General features: G+C 28.7%; 1 protein-coding gene across 1 annotated transcript in view; it reads left to right on the top strand.

Moving 5' to 3' along the window:
• LOC103573467 (putative uncharacterized protein DDB_G0271982) overlaps positions 1-18,940 on the top strand; it is a 34,450-nt gene that overhangs the window by 1,823 nt on the left and 13,687 nt on the right. Inside the window, exon 2 of the mRNA XM_008552576.2 lies at positions 2,646-2,982. Coding sequence (XP_008550798.1) covers positions 2,653-2,982 — 330 coding nt within the window. The 5' untranslated portion in view covers positions 2,646-2,652. The remainder of the gene's footprint in view (positions 1-2,645; positions 2,983-18,940) is intronic.

Below are 18,940 nucleotides of genomic sequence, written 5' to 3'. Positions count from 1 at the left end.
AGGCTCTGGGGTTTTTTTTTTTTATCGTGCCAGGGAACTTGAACGATAACAATCCATCGTAACTCTATGAATAATAACTCACAATATATATAAATATATATTTATATACGAAAGATCCCAGCAGCACTTTTCGAATTATGATTTCCTGTCGCTTTGAAATGGAATAGTTTAAAAATGTGATTAATTCCTCTCAATTTAAGATATTTTACATTTAACAATTCGGCTCTTGAAAAATTCACGTCGTTGGACCAACGACCTAGATTTATAGCCAATTTAAAGATTTTATCGTAACGTTACCGATTCAAATTTAAAATGTAAATCACAGAGAGCAAAATGGATGATAGTAATTCCTATCGATACAGAATTCCCGGGTTTATGAAAAACGTTATATTTTTTGAATTGAGTAAGCCCTGGGTTATTGGACTTATGGTTATATATTTTATATGCATATGGATGTGTATGTATATTAGATATTGCTAAATGCCACGCGCTAAACCGGAAGACAAGAGATTGCATGGTACAATGAACATTTACTGAGTGCCACAACTACCATCAGCTGCACCAGCACAAATATATACAACCTGGTATATATTTCTAGAGCAGCCGGGCTAAAAATAGATTACTAAGTCGAAGCTCGAATTAAATATAGCCGGTTAACGAACCTGTCTGAAGTATTAACTCATTTTTTTAGTCTAACATTTATCTTATAATCAATATTCGTTAATAACCAATCGAGACCCGTCGGAAAAATTGACCGATTTTCAGAATTCACGAGTGGCTAAAATTCAATCTGCTGTAATTTGCCATAGAAGTATCAAATTGTTATAAAAAAACTTTTGTTTGAAAGCTTGAAACCTCTACTTTAAGGTGATTTTGGTCGTTTTTAAAAATGAAATTTTTTTAATCGTTTTCGGGGCAAAAAAGAACTTTCGGCTGAAAACCCGAAATTTTGGTTTCAGAGTCTGCATTTCTGGGGAAAGTTTTTTTCGCGAAATTTGGTGGTTGTGTTTGTAAGCTCGTAATTTTAAATTGAGAAATAATTTTTTAAGGTCGAAATAAGGTTTTTCGGGCGTGATGATGTTGCGCGGGAAAAAATGATTTATTGTTAAACAGGAAAATTTTTTTAAATGGAAAAATTTTTTTAAACCCGAGGGCTTTCAATGAGGATTCAATTGAAGAGAATGAGAATTCAATAACCAATTTATAGATATTGACTATTAAAAACTCATCAATAAGGTATACATTTATTTTTCTGATTTCTGTTTATTTTTTATTGAGTAGGTTAATTTGTTTCAAGTTCTTTTTCCAGTTTGAATGCAGTTTAATTTAGTTTGAGGTGTATTGTTCGATTGGAAATAAATAGAGAAGGAAAACCTGACGTATTACAGTGAGGGATTTATTGAATGAAGTTAAATGAAGTTTTCTGTAGGACGGGTATTAAATTTGTCTTTTTTTATTTCAAAGGCCGTGTTTTAATGAGCTTCACTTCATTATATAATTACATTAATTATCTCATTACGTAACCAAATCAACAAAAGTCATTAAAGCTGCGATTTTTACCCCAATAACCATTGAAAATTTGATTATTTATCAATTACTCCTTAACTATGAGACTTACGTAAAAATACAAGGAAACCTTTTTTGTAGCCCTTTAAATTTTCTACAAAAAAGGTTTTAACAATATTTATCCTCAGACTTATAGTTAATGAGATATCGCTAATTAAAAATAAAATTTATTAGAAAATGAAAAATCAAGGAATTTGGTTTTTGTTCATTCATTAATTACTCATTAAATATTGGGTTTATGTGAAAATGCATAAGAATCTTTTTTATAGCCCTTCAAATTTCCTACAATAAAAGTTCTAACAATATTTATCCTCAGACTTATAGTTAATGAGATATCGCTAATTAAAAATAAAATTTATTAGAAAATGAAAAATCAAGGAATTTGGTTTTTGTTCATTCATTAATTACTCATTAAATATTGGGTATATGTGAAAATGCATAAGAATCTTTTTTATAGCCCTTCAAATTTCCTACAATAAAAGTTCTAACAATATTTATCCTCAGACTTATAGTTAATGAGATATCGCTAATTAAAAATAAAATTTATTAAAAAATGAGAAATCAAGAAATTTGGTTTTTATTAATTCATTAATTACTCATTAATTATTGGGTTTATGTGAAAATGCATGAAAATCTTTTTTATAGACCATTAAATTTCCTACAAAAAAGGTCCTTAGGATTTTCGTGATTGGACTCATAGTTAATGAGTTATTGCTAATTAAAAATAAAATACAAAGTTCAGGTAAAACTATATTTAATAAAAAAAAAATAGTAATTATTAACGTGCTGTTTGACTTTGATAACTCGAGTATCTTTAATTAAATGAGTAATTGCCATCAGCCTACACACTGTTAAACAAAGAAAATGACAGCACTTGACAACTTTACTCTGATAATTGACGTGTTTCGTTCAATGCCATTTAATTGTTTTAAATACGTACTCTCGAGCTTATTGTGCCTCGATATTTTTTTATTTATAAAGCTTTTGATTCCCGAGTTCTTTTTTTTCATTTAAAAAAAAATATCGATAGTAAATAATAATAGGCATTGTGATGAAAATATTTTTTTGAAATTTTTCAGAAGAAAAATGCCAACGGCGGACGCAGAGCCAGCTCTGGTAGAAGACATCGGTCAATTAGAAGACTTGGATGAACCCCCTGCTGGCCGAGGCGGGAGGGGAACGGGTGGAGGTGCCAGAGAAAACGGGAACAGAGGGTCTCGTGATGTCGGTAGAGATGGACGAGATGCTCGTGACAATGGACAGGGTGGTAGAGCCGGATTAATGAAACCCCTCGTAGTTCTAGCACTTCCGGGGATGTATCTTTTTTATAAGTATAGTCAGTATCGGCGTGAACAGCGTGAATTGTCAAGGAGAAGAATAACTGAACGTGAATTGCAGCATTTACATCATAAAATTGTGAGTAAATACTTTATTTAATTATATACACCCCATTGTCAAATAAATTGACATTAACAATTTTATTTTATTTGTTTACGACCGTATAACAATCTTTTTCAATTTTTGAGCGTCGCTCTCAAGATCGATGGCGCTAGTGTCTGTTTATAAGTATTTCAAGAAAAAAAAATCGAGTAATTATTTTTATTATTATTTTGAATAGCTGAAGAGTGTACTAATACTATTAAGATAACATCAATAAGGATAAATTTCAATAAATGACCAGTGAGTCTTGTTCTGGTCATTGAGCATTAAGTTTTCACTGTGTCACTTTTTATCATTGTTTCGAGTTTTCTCTAGGATTTGTCTAGGATTTTCAAAGAAATAAATTTTTCTAAGTTTTCTCTAGGATTTGTCCAGGATTTGTCTAGGATATCTCTAGGATTTCCAGAGTAATAAATTTGTCTAAGTTTTCTCTAGGATTTGTCTAGGATATCTCTAGGATTTTTAAAGAAATAAATTTTTCTAAGTTTTGTCTAGGATTTGTCTAGGATTTGTCTAGGATTTGTCTAGGATTTGTCTAGGATATCTCTAGGATTTTTAAAGAAATAAATTTTTCTAAGTTTTGTCTAGGATTTGTCTAGGATTTGTCTAGGATTTTCAGAGAAATAAATTTTTCTAAGTTTTCTCTAGGATTTGTCTAGGATTTGTCTAGGATATCTCTAGGATTTTTAAAGAAATAAATTTTTCTAAGTTTTGTCTAGGATTTGTCTAGGATTTGTCTAGGATTTTCAGAGAAATAAATTTTTCTAAGTTTTGTCTAGGATTTGTCTAGGATTTGTCTAAGATATCTCTAGGATTTTTAAAGAAATAAATTTTTCTAAGTTTTGTCTAGGATTTGTCTAGGATTTGTCTAGGATTTGTCTAGGATTTGTCTAGGATTTGTCTAGGATTTTCGAAGAAATAAATTTTTCTAAGTTTTCTCTAGGATTTGTCTAGGATTTGTCTAGGATTTTCGAAGAAATAAATTTTTCTAAGTTTTCTCTAGGATTCGTCTAGGATTTGTCTAAGATTGGTCTTGGATTCGTCCAGGATTCAGCGAAGTCTTTGAAAATAACACTAGTTCGGAAAAGTGAAGAAAGAAAATTTTTATATACTTTGAATCATAAAATTTTTAAAAAAATCCTATGACATCCTACATATTTTTTTTTTTTCGAAATTCAATCATCGTTTTGACATTTAGTTATCATACGCCCTATTCTTCCCATTTATTTTCCTCTACAGGGATTGTCCTATTATCAATCCTCAATTTTTACCCACACTCGCATTTAATGTCACTCCAGACTACCAGCAGTAATCGGCCCAGCACTACCGTGCACCTGTTATCTCATCCTGGCCTGAAATATCAATGAACTAAAACCTACTCTACTCAGCGAGTTAACTCAATCGTAAACTTTATTCTGCAAACTAAACAACAATCTCAACTAATTTTATTTTTTGATATATTTTTTTTTGTTCTTGTTTCTCAACTACACCGACGTCGCTGTTATCACAATCAGACTCTGGTGGAAAAACTTTAACATGTTTTTTACATGCACACTCCATTGACTCCTCCTCTTTTCTCTTGGGTATTTTACTATTATTATTATTACTTTTTTCATAATATCGTGGGGTCATCGTCCAGACTTTTCATTCTTTCATGCTGATCGTGATAACGTGCAACTTTATTATCTTACATAAACTTTATTGAAATAATTATTTTTAAAATTAAATTTTACTTAAACTTCAACTCAAAATAACTACCAAGTTATCAAATATACAAAAATATTCACAGAATACTTTTTTGTCATAAATTTAATTCTCTACAAATTCATTTCAGTACATTGTTTTCATATTTTTCATATTTAACTCACAATTTCGATTCAAACTCAGCTCCAATAAAAATTAAAAATTCTCTATCTTCGTTAATATTTTCTGATCTTTAAATTAAAATTCTGGCTTAAATTTTAAAAATATGACAAATATACCTCAATACATTTTTATAGGAAATTTAATTCTCTACAAATTTACTGTAGTACATTGTTCTCATATCTTTCATATTTAACTCACAATTTCGATTCAAAGTCAGCTCCAATAAAAATTAAAAATTCTCTATCGTTAATATTTTCTGATCTTTAAATTAAAATTCTGGCTTAAATATTAAAAATATGACAAATATACTTTAATACATTTTTATAGGAAATTAAATTCTGTACAAAAAAGTATTCCTTAATTTTTTGCAGAAAGTCGATAGTTTAGCCGCAATTTAATTTCAAAGCTCAGTCTAAAAAAAATTCGCATTTTTTTATCTTTTTTTCCAGTAAAAAAATATATGTAAAGTCTTATATACATATATAGTTGATATATATATATATATAAAAAAAAACTTGTAAAGCATGTCAACAGCCAGACAAGTAAAAAAAGTTTTGGTTGTGTAGGCGTTAATAAATGTCTAGCGAAGCTTTTCTTGTGAACCTCAGGGTAGTGATGATCGTGTTACCTTACAGGTAATTGAACTTATATATCTTTCCTCTGTTCTCATTTTCATACCCTCCCTCTACTCCGGTCGTTCCTTGTCTCATGAACGCCGCCCTCAAGACAATTTTCACCCTTTCCTCTCTTTAATTTTCTCACTCTATCTCTGTCCCTCGTATTTTCTCCCTCTTTCTTAAGTACTTACTCACTTTTAGCCAGTCACGGCAACCTAGTACCTCGACAATTCGATAAACCGCGTCTTTCGGTTATAAACTACCTCTTAGAATCACTACAAAAGCTATCCAATTAATACCAACAAGTTTCAAACCGTAATTATTCATTAAATATTCCATTTAATCCATTGTCTTTTATTTTAATTATTTTTTATTTAATAAACAAACAGAGAAAAAATAAACTGGGTAAAATGAGTTACTACTCAGAAAAAAAAAAGGATTTCAAGATGCCAAAAATTTTTTTTTTCCTCAAAAAAATTTTTGTTTTCAATTTTCAGCGCAAAAATTTTCTGGAGACGGGTGAAATTTTTTGTGCCAGAAAATCCTTTTTTTTGGTTAATTTTTTTTTTTCCGGGAAAAATGGGTCACTAAATATTTTGTTCGTCTTCGATAAAAATTAAGAAAGTTTTTTTGTCGATATTTAGTTTTTAAAAAGAAAGGGTTAAGTTGGTCAACTTAGACGCCATCCATCTTCTATATGATGTAAAACTTTTTTTTTATATTGATCTCAATTTTTATATTGAAACCTAAAAAACTCTGTTTGATAAGATGGTCACTACATTAAAAAAAAATTGATTGAAATTTTAGTGCTTGATATATGTGACAATGAAAGCTCACTTTGAAAATTAAATTAATTAATTATGAAATTTTACAGTGGCCCATTTTACCCCAAAGTAAATTTTTTAAAGTTTTTTCTAAAATAATTCTAATAACAAAAACAAAATTTTATTTTTTACTAAAAATTTGAAATTTTCTGACCTGACCACCTTGCCCCGGTACACTATATATTTATATAAATATATAAAATGAGAATTACTTGATTTCATAAGTTAAGAATTTCTAAAAAGTCATTCATAAATTTTTTATTTTATGGGGTAAGTTGGTCATCTAATAAAAAAAAAAACAAAAAATTTAATTCATCATAAAAATTAGCGGGAATATTTAAAATTTAAAAATAAACAAAAAATTCCGTTTCTTTAATTGTAAATAATTTTTAATTAAATAACAGAATTTGTTTGATCAGAGTGGAGATAAAATAATTATCAATTATAGGAGGGAAAAAAATGTAATTATCTTGAAACAAAATGACAAAATAAAATTTCCGTGTACGCGTCAGTCAATAGATCGGATCTTAACGTGAGACTAGCGTGAGTTGAGTCTTATCACATGTCGTCTATTGCACACTCATACCTATACTAATATTTACTTAAATTTACTCGGTGTATATATGATATATATATATTTGCAAGTAGATATTTTTAAAAAATAATAATACGGAGCCTCACACTTGCAGTTTAATGCGGGTTAAAATAATAAGTGGGAGTAGCCGTCAAGGTTGAGGTCTCATGATTCACAAGGTCCTCATTTTTTTATACATATTTTTTTTTTTATTCCAACTTCCTTTACTGCTCTCCTCTTCTCGAAACCTCTTTCGTAAACAATCGCACGCTATTTTAAACTCTGAAATAACAGATGTCTGATAATAGAAATGATAACATCAATAATAACGATTTAATCGTGAAAATTGTTTACGTGAAATTTTTTTTTTCGAGGTTTTAATAATAGACAATTTTATTTTTTGTTTTCATTCGGTCGCTAGACAAAATATCATCGGAATGCTGAGTTACTTTAAGAAATGTTTATTTGTTTCGACAAGTTGTTGAGTTGACGACAAAAAGAAATTTGTGAGTCAAAAATAAAATGGAAAAATATTCCGCAGAATGTTGATGCCATGACCATAATAAGTACTCTCACTAAAGGAAACTGTCTATTCGAGTCTTTTTCTTATTTCTCATAAGTGGAGATAGACAATACATTATCTAAAATTTCCAATACGGTGTTTCTTGATCACATACTTGCTCAAAAGAGTAAAATAATGATAGAATAGTCCATTAGGGTAAAAATGACGAACCATAAAGGAGAAACCATAAAAGATGACAATAATGAACAATCATTCAAACAATTTGGAGAAGTTCATCAAACTCGATAATCCCGTCCATAATTCATGAATGGACGACTAGAAAAAATAAAGACTACGTCGGGAAAGACGAATTTGCTGATTAAAGTCACTGAAATTGTTAAACCTGTCAAAGATCTTAATACAGTTGTCAAATAACGATGAGGATAAACCTTCGAAATTTTTCAGTACCTGAAAAGTGAATTACACTCAGACATATATTTTATTCATCAAAACTTAAAGATTATTATTTTTATAGTATCTGAAGGTAGTGAAAGAAATAATTTAATATTATCGTGTAATTTTATTTTTGTTACTTCCAATTAAACATCATTTTAAAAGGTATGTCATTAACATATGGCAAAAATTCCGAAAAATGTTGACCGTTAATAGAGGTACTTGTCACACTGCCGTGTAATGGGATTATTGGTCCCAGAACTGCTGTCAAGTTTAGAATATAAAACTTCTGGAGTTTATTTCTAACCACGGACGATGCAAGTGGCAGGGCGACATCTAGTGGAGAGCACTGAACTACTCAGGTTGCTGCTGTCTGGTACCGGCGACTTCCCTTAGCACCGATGGATTATATATGGAGCATATGTGATTCATATATTAATTTAAAATTTAGTAAACATGAAAAAATTTATGTTGGTCGAAATTTTACTTTTTAGCTGCATTTTAAAGGTTTTAACTGCAAGTAAAATCAGTGAATTTGTCAACAATAAGATACAAAATGAAAATTTTAAAATAATACTAGTAATATATATTTGTATCATTTGAATTTATAAAAAGTCAACGGTAACTTTGATTGACTAAAGTCGCCTATTGATAAGAAAATATAAAAAAAAAAAAAAATAATACCCTCGTTTTGAATCTATATCACTAAATGTGAATCTATAGATTTACCTATACAATTTATAAAGTATATATTTTTATAGTGTAATATATTTTCCACAAAAGCTGTGACTATGGTTCAATAACCCGGTGAGGTCTCTTCATCGTTTAAAATATTCAGGTGGACACGTCGATAACAATTGTCGGTCTATAGACTCAGGAAAGCACGTACTACTTATATCCGAATTCACTACTTCTCTTTTTCTCTTCATATATATGTACATATGTTTGTATATGTATAAACTACTACTACTATCAGGAATTATCAAGTATTTTTATTTTAAATTCAAGTAAACTATGATGACCGAAAAAAAATATTTGTTTATTTTTAAGACCCAAATTTGCCATATGACCTCCGAACTTCAGTTATAACTTTTGCTAGAAAGTTATATATAGTTCTGTAGATTACAAGTAATAATTAATCTTTGAATAATAGAATTTTATGAATGAAACTCGATTTTATGATTAAATTATTTTTAATTAGTAATTAGACACAATTATTTGATAATAAACTTTTATAAACTTTGAAAGATAATTGCGGCTGAAGTATTGAATTTATGAAAAATATTAAAGAGAGCATTTTTGTAGAGAATTTAATTTTATATAAAAATGTATTTCAAAGTTTTTGTCGTATCTTCAATAGTTTTGTCAGAATTTTAAATTAAAGGTGGCGTAATATATATAGCAGAACTTTAACAGTAATTGGGATTCACTGGGTACTTTAAATTGAATTTGTGAGATAACTAAGAAAAATATGATGAAAATGTATGAAAACAAATTTGTAGAGAATTAAATTTTAAGTAAAAAAGTGCTGGGTAATTTTTTTTTAGTGTTTGTTATTAAGTATATAAATTAGCATTTAAAAAATAATATTAGCAAAGTTGGTTAATGGGAATGCGGTCGGGGCTGAGAAATGAGTGAGTTTATTAATATACCGCAAACTAACTACTGTTTGAGTTACATAATAAGGGAGGGAGATACGGAAAAAATATATTAATTGTCAGTGTGTCTTTCACCTTCTAATTATCGATCAGTTAGTCACGGGCATATTTATCAATAGCGATGATGTTTTATGTTTGCTACAAGTGTTAATTGAAACAAAACATCGGTTATTTTTTTGTTGCGTCGGAAAAACTACGCTTTACTTAACAATCGTTTGTTTTTTTCTTTCTACAAGTTTTTCAAATTTTGAGCCCGAGATCGAGTCAAAAATAACTTTTATATGGAATCATATATGATCAGGTATGATCATATATATGATATGATCAAAATATAATTTATCTGATCACAAGTGACATTGTAGGTAATCATACTTGATCATATATGATTATCTGATCATTTATGATAACAGATGACATATATGATCACATATATGATATAATATATATTATCATATGTGTTGTCATATATATGATAACATACGTTGTCATGTATATGATCACAGATGACATATGATGTCATATATATGATCATATGATATCATATATATGATCATACGTGTTGTCATATATATGATCACATACGTTGTTATGTATATGATCACATACTTCGTAATGTATATGATCATTTATGTTCTCATATATATGATCATATGTGTTGTCATATATATGATTACATGTGTTGTCATATATATGATCATATGTGTTGTCATATATATGATCACATATGTTGTCATATATATGATCATATGTGTTGTCATATATATGATCATATACGTTGTCATGTATATGATCACATACTTTGTAATGTATATGATCATTTATATTCTCATATATGTCATGTATATGATCATATGTGATGTCATATATATGACCATATGTGTTGTCATATATGATATAATATATATGTTCATATAAATTGTCATATGTATGACCGTACATATGATCGTATAAAATGTCATATAGATGACCATTTATGTTGTCATATATATGATTATATGTATTGTCAAATATATGCTCATATCTGATTCATCTTCTCAAAAAATCTAATGTATACTCTGTAATTTTAGGAAAAATGAAAGTTTTCGTTAGTTTCAAGAAGTCAAATTAATTTTTATATTTTGTAAAAAGTAAATTAATATAAAATTGCATACTAAATAACGGAAAAAGATATGAAAAAAAATTAACGTAAAAAATATATAGGGGATTATCAAAAAGTTAAAAAAAAAAAAAATTTTAATAATAAACACTTAGTTTGTAAGGCGCAAGAAGGATGTCGTGACATTTTCAGTGCGTGTCAGAGGTTTATATCAAAAGAGGAATTAATTAAGGCAGCTTATAATTTTTAAAAAATATAAAATATATTTAAATTATTCATGAATAAAATGCAAGTTGAAAAGGTGAATTAAAATTATAGCAATTTTATTTATAAAATACATGTATATAGTGATGTCAGTCTTTTAATTTAATGCTAACAAGATAATGAGTTGGGGAGTAATCACTCTGATTTTTCGCAAAAGGTGTCCTCGAATTCGTTCGCAAGTAGAAAATTCCACGCGTCCTTGGATCTGTTGCAAATCCCATGAATGCGTCGTTCTTCCAAGTACAACTACGCAAATTAGGCCGCCATCTTTGGCAACGAGTCGACGGAAATCCCCTCGGATTGTTTATCGACTCGACGTAATAACGCCAAGCGCGGTTGTGACTGCACACGACTGATTTCAATGGAATTTTATTCATTTGTCTTTATACTTATACTCAGTTTTGCTTATTAATTATCGCTTGATTAATTACTTACTTTCCAGTCGTAAAATCACGTAATTTATTAAATTAATTACGCGAATTTTTTTCTTTTTTACGCAATTTTACTATTTTCGGAATTGCGGCTGCCATTTTGCTCACTTCGAATTTTCAATTACTTCTTATTTGAAAAATATTAAACGGACTTTATTTTTGAAAATTGTATCGCGTTGAAAAAAAGTGAATCTAGAAAAATTTTCCATAATTATATTTAATTTTATTTTTTATAAATAATTAAAATTGATTTATATTTTTTTAACCGAGCCGCCATTTTGGTGACATGGAATTTTTGAATGCTTCTTATAAAAAACAGTATTTGAAAAAATTCTCGGTTTGAAAAAAATGGACACCGGTCATTAATAAGCAAAACTCAGTTCGAATGAAATTAAATTAAGAAAAAAAAAATAAATACTGACGGTAATGTCTGAAAATTCGGTACATTCCCATGGCAATGAAGTTTGCCGCAGTGCACCCTGGTTGCAGAGGTCGTCCGCCATTGGGATAGAAGTCGGCATGACCAAGAGGGGAAGGGAACCCGAAGATCCCTCCGTCGGTATGAATGACGTCAACAAAAGTGGCATCAGATGGCGCCAGATGTCCCTCAGCCCCCTTGTCCATGTAAAGAGGATACGCTGCATCGAGTCCCGTTATCCTGCCGACCTACTTCGTGAATTAATAAAACTGTTATCTTATGACGAACATCAGCAACAATAGCACCTAAAAAAAGTCCTACAGAACATCACAACCTTTCACCTTTCGAGGTCCTAAGGACTTGCCCATGAAACCAGCAACCTCTGCGCCCAAACTAAATCCGATGACGTGGAGTTTTGGCAACATTATTGCATTGTTTAGTTCCAACCATTTAACCATTTGTGCCACATGCCAACCAACTCGACGGGTATTTTTTACGGCTGTCGCGTACCAGGGCATCGCTGATAGTCTTCCCCATTCTACTAAGATGACGTTGTACTTTCCACGCTTTAAATATGCTAGAAAATATTTTTTTTGTTTTTATTACACTTCCATTTGCATAAATTAATTATAAGGCGCCAAGAAAATTCCCCGTATGAAAATAATATATATGGTCAAAATATATGTAGCGAATTTAACTATATTTTCTGATATATTTTTTTTTTATATCAAAATAAACAAAAGTGAAATCGGGAATCTTTTATAAATATATATATATATATATATAAATATATATATATATATATATATATATATACTGTGAAAAATTCCAATTAAATTTTACCATGGGTGCATTGTAACCCTGAACCATAAGAAAACTGGTACAAAATTTACAAGTGTCCCATAGTAAACGTATGCGCATAGGTCCTAATTGTGTCGTCTGCGCATACTGTTTACTATGGGTTACTTGTAAATTTTGTATCAGTTTTCTTATGGTCCGGGGTTACAATACGCCCATAGTAAAATTTGTTGGAAATTTTTCACAGTATATATATATATATATATATGTAAGAAATTATTTTATTGTATAGTCAGGTAGTGGTACATTAACCTTATTGTTGTTAAAATGAACTATATAATTCAATGTAATATAAAAGTACAACAGATAAAATATAAAAATATCCTGTGAGATATAAAAAAAGTGACATTAACTTCTTTAAAGAGTTTTATAAATTCACAAGGAGAATCAGAGTGTGAGAAATAGTTCGCTCTAAATTTAAAAACGAAGTCTTGTAAAAAAGAAGAAAAAGAAAGAGTATGAAAATTAATATAAAAAGGGAAGGAAAAGGAACGCAATTTACATATTTAACGCAAAAACGTACAAAAGTAAAAAAGTAATGTAGATTTACTAACCGTTGAGAATAGCTCTGGCACTGTCTCCAGTAGCTTGCTCAGAGTATCCGTGAATGTAAAAAACAGTTGGATTTACTGGGTCAAAATTACTTCTTTCGAGACTTGACCTTATAAATGTTAAAATTTGTGGCCGTGTTGGATTTTTCCTTAAAAAAAGTCATTTTTTTATAACTACACAGCAAAATTAATTTTTTTAAATTTTTTAAGAAATATTTTGCATTATGAAATGAAAAAAAAAAAATTTCTTATTATTCTTCAATTAATTTTTTAATTAAAAAGTAAACTCGATTTTAATTGCATTGTAATTATTTGTATATATTTTAGTGTATATTTAAATATACGATTTACTGAGTTTAAGAAAGAGAGATTATAATCTAGAGTGGGATTAATTTTTATAGATTCGCAAGGTAAATATGCAGAGTAATTTATTTAAATCCGACAATAATTTTAATTATTACAATAATTAACAACTGGAACTTTATTAATTTGTCATTAAATGTTAAAATTCAAATAAATGAATAGGCAAAAAGTACTTAAATACACCTTACTCGATAATTCATCTCTAGTTAAACGAGACTACGGAGCGTTGGCCTGAGGGTAGAACTCACGCGCGACGGATCAGGGTTCGAATCCCGGTCAGGGCAACAAATAAAAAAAATAAATAATTCTTATAAATGAATGTTTTCATGGACTTTTAGAAGTTCGTATCGTAGTAAAATTTCATAAATAATTATAATAATAATTTTCAATACATTATAAAAATTTTATTTTACATAGATATTAATTTTTTAAATAATTAAAAAATTCCCGCGTAATTTTTAAAAAAATATAATGTGTATTAAACGATTCATGTTTTATAAGAGTAAGAAGTCAAGAGATTTTTTTTTCTGTGTATCGAGTAAATTTTTTATATTTTAATCAGCTTAATTTATAAAATGCAATTTTGCTAATGGAATACCTCGTATAAAGATGATACTGAATATCACGATTTAAATCCATTGAGCAACAAAATGCGCACGTACCAGTCGGTAATGGTGATATATAAATATTAGACTCAGCAACTGTAATCAAATTTTTAAATCAGGTCATTTAGTTCACGTTCGATAAATTCAACATTTTAATAATATATGATAATCATCAGCTTTATATTTTCATAATTTTTATTTAATAAAAATTTCATAAATTCTAATTTCGAATAATTCAAAAATTTCATGTAAATTTTTTTAACGAAAGGAAAATAATTTTTTGGTGAACGAAAAAAAATTAATTAAGTAATATTGATATAATTTTTTAAATGATAAAAAAAATTAATTGGATCGTTTACTCTTGAAGGCAGGTCGGAAATAATAGAGTGAATGGAAACGTAAATAAATAAGAGAAAAAGAGGCAGTAAATTGGCCGTTTCTTAAGAAAACGGGTCTAATTTACGATTCTTTAAGGTCAAGCTTAACTGCCATTTTATTTTTATGTTATAACTCCTTATATATTTAGATAAAAATATATATAAATGTAAAAATAGTTTTTAAATATTTATCAAAAGGCTAATTCTGAATTCCTACTTTGACTTACGATATTTTTTTAAATATTGAATTTCCGGACAAACTCAATAAATACTTTTTTGTAGAAAATTTAATTTCCTACAAAAAAGTATTCATATGTTTTTGTCAGATTTTCGATAGTTTTGTCATAAATTGAATTTTAAAAAAAAATTTTCTAAGGGATTTTAATTTTTATCATAATTGAAAACTTTATACTTTAAAATTAAAATAACTAGTTATTTATCAGAGATACAATAAAAATATATGAAATCATTTTTATAGAAAATTTAATTTCCTACAAAAAAGTATTCTTTCAATTTTTTTGTAAACTCAATAATTACCAAGTTATTTTGAATTCAAACAGTAGTTAGATTTTATTCAAAAAATTTATGTAAAAAAAAAAAATAATAAAATTAAATGGCTTCTGGTTTGTTGAACGACATAAATCATTAGATTCTTTTGTGGTTCGTGAAACAACTTTCATTTCAGTAAATTTTCATCAGCTTCACAGTCAGTTGCACTTTAAAACATCAGAAAATTAAAAGTTTCAATGGATAATTATTTTATCAAACAAAATTACCTCTCGGTATTACAATCAAGCGGCAAAACATTGACGCCACTAATGAAGATATCATTTTTTATATATATGTAGTTAACACAATAAACATAAAATGGATTACAAATTTTAGCACTGTTTTTCACAAAATTTTAAAAAACGAAGATTTAAGATGAGTTTCAGAATAAAGAGAAATAAGTTAACTGATCGATGTTTCACGGTAAACTGAATGCAATCGATTGTTCTCGCTAGACTTATGTTTACTGATCTCTTTAAAAGATCCGCTGCTATTTTTTGTTTGTAACTTTTTCTATTTTTTATAAATATATATAGTTTACATCTTTCAACATGCTGTGTTTATTAGAGTTTAAATATTTTTACACTCGGGTACTTTCGACTAAGACATTTTACTTTTATTATATTAATAGTGAGCGCAACGAAAGAGATCCTGAATAATATATATTTATATGTAAGAAAACGAAGCAAAATAAGAGAGCAAAATGAGGCATAGTTCACACAACTTTTTGTATTATGTGAAAATATTTAATTACTAGTAGTAGAAAAATGGGGTAAGTTAGTCCAGTAGAGAAAATAACTAAGAATAGGTTGTAAAAAAATTTTTTTTTTATTTTTCGATGTTTGATAAAATATTACGATAATTTTTAAAAATAGACAAATCTAGCTCATTCTAATAAATATATATCAAAACCTAATGATTATTGATTTATGATGTTATGGTGCTAGGCAGCAGTAGCGGGAGTAGTTCAGTGCTCGCCACTAGATCGCGCCCACCAGTTCTAGTGTGTCCCTAGTAAGACACTTATATATGAGTTATTATATTCAAAACTTGAAGCATTTATAAGACGGGTTCTCCGGTATTATTATGCATACTTGATAAACTTTACATGCAATAAATTTGATTCTATGCTTGCTACTTAACGCGTAGTTGTCTTCACTAAATATTTTATTGTTTCTAATAATTTTTTTTAATGATGGGTTATAAAATATTTATTTAAAACAACCAAATATATGATTGGCAATGGGAAATCAAATTATTTTGTTGTAATAACTGAAATTTATTTGTCAGAAGAAAATTTTTTTCTCAGTGTTATTTATTTTCATTCATTATTTTCCAAATTTTCTTTGATCAGCCATTTTGTTCTATTCTCTCATTTATTATTCTTTGCAGCTTCAGCTGACCGTTTGGAAAGTACTGCCTATGATTCTGATCAGTCAGCGCAGAAAATTATGAAAATTTATGTTATTTTATTTAAATGTACGACTTTTGAATTTCCAATAGTCACCGTTGGTTTTTTGGACTTTAATTTCATAATAAATTTCTATCACGATACTTACTTGTTGGATCGACATGTTGGCTCAAATTTGAAAATTCATTCAAAAAGTTTGGCATAGTTCTGTCGAATGTTTTTGCCATTTTTTTTTATTTTAAGAACGATATATTTATTTTTTAAAAAAGAATAATAATTTTAATAATTTCAAGAATAATAATTTTTTCTTTCGAGTAATTTGTCAATAAATATAAATTTTTCAATAAAACGTTAATTCGTTAAAAAATTTAAGTGAAGAGAATTGCTGTCAGAATTATTTTAAAAATTTGAACACAATACCTCTGAAATAAGTTTCTTACCAGGGACATTACAAATGGTAAGCGCTATCTATATCTTGTATATATTTTCATATCTTTAATATTGCCCACAATTTAAGTCCAAAAAGTAACGAGTGTCAAAAATAATTTATTCAATATATTTTTTACATCTTAAAATTAAAATATCTACTGAAGTATTGACTTTATAAAAAAAAACATTTCAATAAAATTTTGTAGGAAATTAAATTTTCCACAGAAATCTATTCAATATATTTTTTCATAAACTTAGTAGTTCATTCACAATTTTAATTCTAAGCACAGAATTTAAATTTCCTCCCATTATTAATAAAAAGCGCGGCAAAAAATTTTTAATTTTATTTTAGAAAATGTAAATTAAGAAAACTAATTTTTTTCATGAAAATAAAATAAAATGCTACTGAGGGAATTGTTATTTGAAGATATTATATATCAAATATATATGAATATATTTGTAGATGATATAAGTCTCATATGACACATGTTATGACACAATGACACGTAGCATGGGATGTGTGGGTTCAGTATGGACTCAGATACAGTAACAGCGTAAATGTATACGTTTAGTCCACGGAGTGGGGGGAAATATAGAAGGGGTGGGGGTTTGAAAGAGGAAAGATGATAAGAGCGAAGGGGATAAGAGTAAGCGTAGGAGTGGGGGTAGGAAATAGAAACATAGAGATAGTGGAGATGGGAGATGGGAGATGGGGTACTGATGCTGGAAACTAGAGAGTATCTGGGTCAGAGGTAGTTGGAGTACCTGGGGTGGTTTTGTCAGATATTAGGTGGATGATGCGCAAAATATCCCCACCATTCACACTCGCCGGATCTGTCCCCGACACAGATAAATTTAAACTTTTTTTTTGTCTCATTTCTCAGACAGATTTTTTTTTCATTCCCTGTCCCGGCAGATCTCAATTTTTAAATTCGACCGTCATGTAGAAATATTAGATTTTTTTTTTTTTATGCACACCGAGATTTTAATCAACGGAGCTTCGTTTGTTCTTTAGTTTGTCGTCTAAAAAATTATTTATTTATATTTTTAGTTTTTAAATTTGCCAACAGAGCCCGCGGGGTAAAGGTTTGATTCTGGAACTGGTAACGGGAGATCGTAGGTTCGATCCCAGCTCTCGGATTTTTGAATTTTTTTTCGAACATCAATTAGATCGCAATTGTAATTAATTGACGCTTTAAATCTGAGGTTAAAAATAGATTTAAAAAATTGAACAGAACTCTATTTTAAAAAATGTTAAAAAAAGAGTTGAAAAGAGAAAACAATCGTTGAGTTAGCTGGGGACAAAAGACTTGGCTTATGTGTAGAGTACCGTTGGCATGGACAGAGAGGGTAGTTTTCAATATCGAGGTCAGTTTGACTGTACAGAGCTGAGTAGAGTGGAAAGTGCACTGGAACGTAATATACACGTCGAGCTAAGCCAGAAACTGGCTCATGCTCTGGAAGTTTTAGCGCAAATGCACCAGAGATTCATCACTGCTGTGTACCGCATTACAGTTCGCAATACTACCTCTGAAACAAATAATGCTGCTAATCTCTACTAAGCTCTGATCCTTTGTTGACAAATATCAAATATTTAATTATGATTCTGGTTTTGGAATTATTGATATGGAAGTTCATTGTTTTTAGTTTTGAATTTAAATTATGACCAAAGTATTGGAGATACGAAAAAAATGGTCGAATATGATTTTGTAGGAAATTTAATTTCCTACAAAAAAGGTATCAATGAAAAATTACGTAAACTCAATATTTTAGGCGGTAGATAATTTTTGAGTAAATATGGAATTTTGGTTAAAAAAAAAAATTTGTTAATTTTTGGAAAAAATTAAAATGAAAATTCTGACTAAAGTATTAGAGATACGAAAAAAATGAAAGAGTACAAAATTGTAGGCAATTAAATTCTCTATAAAAAATGTTTAGATCATAAATTTTATAAATCGAAAGGTTAGAAGCTAGAAGGTTTTGAATCGATGGGTTAAATTAATAATGAAAACTCAAAAGTTGAGCCGAGTTGTGAGTATTGGGAATACATAATTGAAGTGGGATTAAAAGTTAAAAAGCTTTTTAGTT

The sequence above is a fragment of the Microplitis demolitor genome, chromosome 2 (assembly GCF_026212275.2).
Source record: "Microplitis demolitor isolate Queensland-Clemson2020A chromosome 2, iyMicDemo2.1a, whole genome shotgun sequence".
Classification (NCBI taxonomy): Eukaryota; Metazoa; Arthropoda; class Insecta; order Hymenoptera; family Braconidae; genus Microplitis; species Microplitis demolitor.
This window is presented reverse-complemented; position numbering and strand designations above follow the sequence as displayed.